The sequence below is a fragment of the Octopus bimaculoides genome, chromosome 12, assembly GCF_046866305.1.
Source record: "Octopus bimaculoides isolate indiv1 chromosome 12, ASM4686630v1, whole genome shotgun sequence".
Lineage (NCBI taxonomy): Eukaryota > Metazoa > Mollusca > Cephalopoda > Octopoda > Octopodidae > Octopus > Octopus bimaculoides.
In genome coordinates, this window is record NC_142939.1 from 65,235,355 (window position 1) to 65,240,354 (window position 5,000).

Here is a 5,000-nt window from a genome sequence, read left to right on the forward strand (position 1 = left end):
CTCACAGATATATATATATAATGGAATAATTACTATGAAGCATTGTGTTGAATATATTGTATAAAGGATTGTGGGTAAGGCCGGAGCAGTGCTAAGTAAATGCAAGGTAAATCACAAGAAAACAAATATGTGAATTAATGTAGACTTACTTTGTGTTCAATATTTTGGGGTTATGACCCCATTTTCAAGAAACTGTCGAATATTGATGTGCGTATGTGTAAGCACATTGGCAACATCCGTCAATTTCTTGAAAATGGGGTCATAACCCCAAAATATTGAACACAAAGTAAGTCTACATTAATTCACATATTTGTTTTCTTGTGATTTACCTTGCATTGTTTTGGCTTTACCCATGATCTTTTATACAATATATATATATATATATATATACACACACCACCATCATTGTTTAATTTACAAGTCAGATCAGGAAAAACCTGCAACTGAATACCAAGTACTTCAGTTTCATGGTTGGGTGGTTGGCAACTAAGCTGAGGGGTTGTGGACACCTCAGCAGGACTAAAATTGAGACTTGTCAAAAGACTGACGAGCTCACTGTGAGCCAATGGCCATCCACACAAGTGATGTCTCATAAAAACATCCTGTATGTGGGCTGGCAAACCATGCAGCTGGTCCAAGACAATGGCCACAAAAACTCCAACGAAAGACGTATTGTGTTCTGGAGTTGGTGTCATTTAGCATCCATTTTCCCATGCTTGCATGGGTCAGACAGAATTTGTTGAGGCAGATTTTCCATGGCTGGATGCCCATCCTGTCACCAACCCTCACCTATTTACAATCAAGGTAATATTTTTCCATAGCTAGACATGAATATTCATGAAAGACTGGAAACAAAACAACTTTGCTTGTATGACAGTGATGCTCATTGACAACCATTACATGGTGTCCAGACAAGGACACACACAAACACATGAGAAGCCAACAAATAAGAATACTTTGTTCTTATTCTGTAACTTGAGTAACAACTGATACAAGGCAGAGGGAATGCTTTAATTCTCCATGCACAAGGCAACGTTTGCTCCAGTACTGGTGGCATGGTAAGATAGGCTCAGTCTGTGCTGTAAGACAGAATCAACAACATTGAAATTCTTGGCAGGGTGTCAAAATATCAGAGAACATGGAAGAATATTCACCTTTTCGAGTATCAACTTTGTAACTATCAGTGTGTACAATAATTTTCAGCATATTCAGACAATTTACAGTAAAGTGAGGAAAATGGAGACCTGAAAATACAGACGAAAATAAATGAGTTAAAAGAACAAATGAAAATAAAAGGCATTTAAAAGGAATCTTAGAAATGTCTTGGATAACATTATTATTATTATTATTATGGCCAGATTCCAACCTGGGCCACAACAACAAAGTCCATTATTCGTCACACTTCTTGGTCCTTGAAGTCCTGGATACCATTCCAGGCCAGTGTCTGCAACTGAGTTATTGATGTGTGACAACGTTTTCCTCTTCTTACATCACAATGAAATGGGTTCCGCAGAACTAATTCGGATGCTTCCAATTCTGGAGAACAGGGAGAAACTAAGGGCATCCAGCTGTAGAAACATTGCCAGATCAGATTGGAGCCTGGTGTAACCATCTGGTTCACCAATCCGCAGTCAAACCGTCCAACCCATGCCAGCATGGAAAGAGGACTTTAAAACGACGAAGATGATGATGATGATCATCATACTCTAAACCAACCCGCAATTTTTATTACAATTTCTCCCATTTTCTAATATATATCTTGTATCTTTTACTTGCTTCAGACATTAGACTGTGGTCATGCTGGGGCACTGCCTTGAAGAATTTTTAGTCAAATGAATCGACACCAATACTTTTGCTTTTTAAAGCCTGGTACTTATTCTATCAGTCTCTTTTGATGAACTGTTAAGTTATGGGAATGTAAACAAACCAACACTGGCTGTCAAGCAGTGGTGGGGGACAAACACAGACACACACACTCATATATATATTCTTTTATTTGTTTCAGACATTTTGACTGTGGCTGTGCTGGAGCACCACTTTGAAGAGTTTCAGTTAGCTGAACAAATTGACCCCTGTACTTATTTTTTAAAAGCCTAGTACTTATTCCATCAATCTCTTCTGCTGAACTGCTTAGTTATGGGATGAAAACACAGGCACACACACATATACGATGGGCTTCTTTCAGTTACCGTCTGGCAAATCCACTCTGTACAAGGCTTTGGTGGGTCTGAGGCTATGGTAGAAGACACTTGCCCAAGGTGCCACACAGTTGGACTGAACCCAGAACTACGTGGTCGGGAAGCAAGCTTCTTACCATACAGCCACACTTGCGCCTATATATATATATGGGCTTCTTTCAGTTTCCACCTACCAAATCCACTCACAAGGCCTTGGTCGGCCTGAGGCTATAGTAGAAGTCACTTGCCCAAGGTGCCACGCAGTGGAACTGAATCCAGAAGCATGTGGCTGGGAAGTAAACTTCTTACCACATAACCATCATCATCATCATCATCACCATCGTTTAACGTCTGTTTTCCATGCTGGCATGGGACGATTTGACTGAGGACTGGTGCAACCGGATGGCTACACCAGGCTCGCCTGAATAAATTTTTGTTTAGTGAAATGAATGCTATTATGTTTAAACAGTATCAAGCTCTGCAATGTTGGTAGTAAACTCTTAGCGAACAATCCATAAGCTAGGTTCAAATCCGACTGGTGGTAATTATTTCTTTATTTACACTCCTGATGTCCTTCAGATAACAAGATGGCCTAAATTCTTGCATCCATCTGTTCTGCTGATCAATAAGATTGCTCACCCACCCAGAGATTAAACTACTACAATAAACAATACTAGTGACCATATAAAGTACGAAGAGTAACCACATTAAATGATACTGCAGCAGATACTAGTTGGTGGTCACATGAAAAGGTGCCACACCAATCAAGTTAGAGACCATGTAAAATGGCACTGTTGTCATAGTCAGTGAGCAGATGAAATGTGCTTCCAAACCAGTACAAGATGGGGGACCTTTGACAGGTGCCAGCACACCTGTCAGTAAGCTGACAGGTGACACTAGAATCAAGAGAAGATATCACTTACTTTCACCAATATCCACAAAGTTGTACCTTGCTACAAACTGCAAAGTTGTTGGTATAAACTGGACAAATGAGAGAGGATGAACTTCCAACATATCTATCAGCTGTAGAGGAGAGAGAAATAAGATAAGGGAGTAGTAGGGGACTTTAATAGTGGTGGCTTATTAAAGAAAGGTGAGGGGAGGTGTCGGAAAATATTCATGTGAGGGATTAAGGGGAGGAGTGAATTGAGGGGGGAGGAGTGAATTGAGTGGGGGAAGAGCAAAGTGTGAAGAGAAAGCAAGAGCACTTGGAGATTTTATTTATTTACATATATATATATATATTTGACAGGAAGGACAACAAAAGAAAGAAAGAGACGTCGATATTATGCAAATAGAGGAATTTATCTGTATATATATATATATATACAGATATATATATATATATATACAGATATATATATATATATATATACAGATATATATATATATAGATATATATATATATATATATACAGATATATATATATATATATATACAGATATATATATATATATATATATACAGATATATATATATATATATATATATATATACACATACAGATATATATATATATATATATATATATATATATATATATATTATGCGAGAAAATCTGTAGAACACAGAAAGGATTTAGCAGGATGCAGATGGTATATAGAGGATGTCAACTTTATAGAAAGAATGCAGGGAGTGCAATAAAAAAGGGGTCTTTCTGATACACAGATGACTTGTCTAAACACAACATTCGGAAGTATGTCCAACAATAAATATAATACTTTTCAAAAAGAATCCACTGACATCAAAGTGTTGTATTGCAGTGTAATTAGTTCTTCTCTGATTGATATCAAAAGTATCAAAAGGTCTGCTTTAGTATCTGTTGTTGTTATTATTATCATTTCGCAAGAAATAATCATTATTATTATCATCATTAGGTGTTGTTTAAAAAAGACTCAATGCTAGGTAAAGTACACTTTCTTTTCTTTACCAAAGCTAGAAAAATATACGGAATGGTTTACCTACCACTTTTGTCATCAGTAAAATTAATTTCTCACATTTTTCAACCATCTGCTGATTCCCCCAGAGATTACGCCCTGGAAAAGTAAATAAAACACTGCAACATCAGTCAACAGACACACAAAATAATATTATCTGGCCAGACATTTTAAACTTATCATACCGGTTATCAACTGCTGTGGTAATGAAAAACAGACCAGGGAGAAATTACGGGGCTAAAACACTGAACTTAGTAAGACAAACAAAAGAATGCGTTTTTATTTCAAGCTAATGGTTGTCTGCTAAGATTCAACCAAGGTATCTCACAATGCATCTGGACCACAAATTAATTTCTAACACTCACAAGAGATGTAAACATTGTATTTTCAGATCTTTATTTATCGATAAAGAATTTCAAGTGGTAGGGCCGTGATTTCCTCTTCAATAACAGGATTGTCACAAGACTGTCCCTATTCACATGTTTGCTGAACCTAATGTCTCTCTTTCTCTCTGTGTCACTGCAATAATCACTGATGACACATTCCTAAACAGATAATAAAAAAAGTCTATTTAAACCAGACTTTTCAGCAAATCCACAAACATCACAGCAGTCACCATCAGAAATTACTTAAGTCAGAGCATAAGCACAACCCTCTTGATTCAGTCTAGTAGGTGATATAATATATTCAGTTCTATATTTAAGAGACGAGGAGTTATGTACATTATTTACATTTGATGGATATTTGTCCTCATCTTGTTTGTTGTTAACACAACATTTCAGCTGATATACCCTCCAGCCTTCATCAGGTGTTTGGGGGAAATTTCAAACCTGGATTCTCATTCCTAAGGTATTTTTCAAATATTATTATTATTATTATTATTAT

General features: G+C 36.7%; 1 protein-coding gene across 1 annotated transcript in view; it reads right to left on the bottom strand.

The window, feature by feature from the left end:
- LOC106884472 (importin-11) overlaps positions 1–5,000 on the bottom strand; it is a 57,458-nt gene that overhangs the window by 15,956 nt on the left and 36,502 nt on the right. Inside the window, exons 10-12 of the mRNA XM_089361289.1 lie at positions 4,144–4,214; positions 3,101–3,200; positions 1,101–1,244 (exon numbers count right to left, since the gene is read on the bottom strand). Coding sequence (XP_089217415.1) covers positions 1,101–1,244; positions 3,101–3,200; positions 4,144–4,214 — 315 coding nt within the window. The remainder of the gene's footprint in view (positions 1–1,100; positions 1,245–3,100; positions 3,201–4,143; positions 4,215–5,000) is intronic.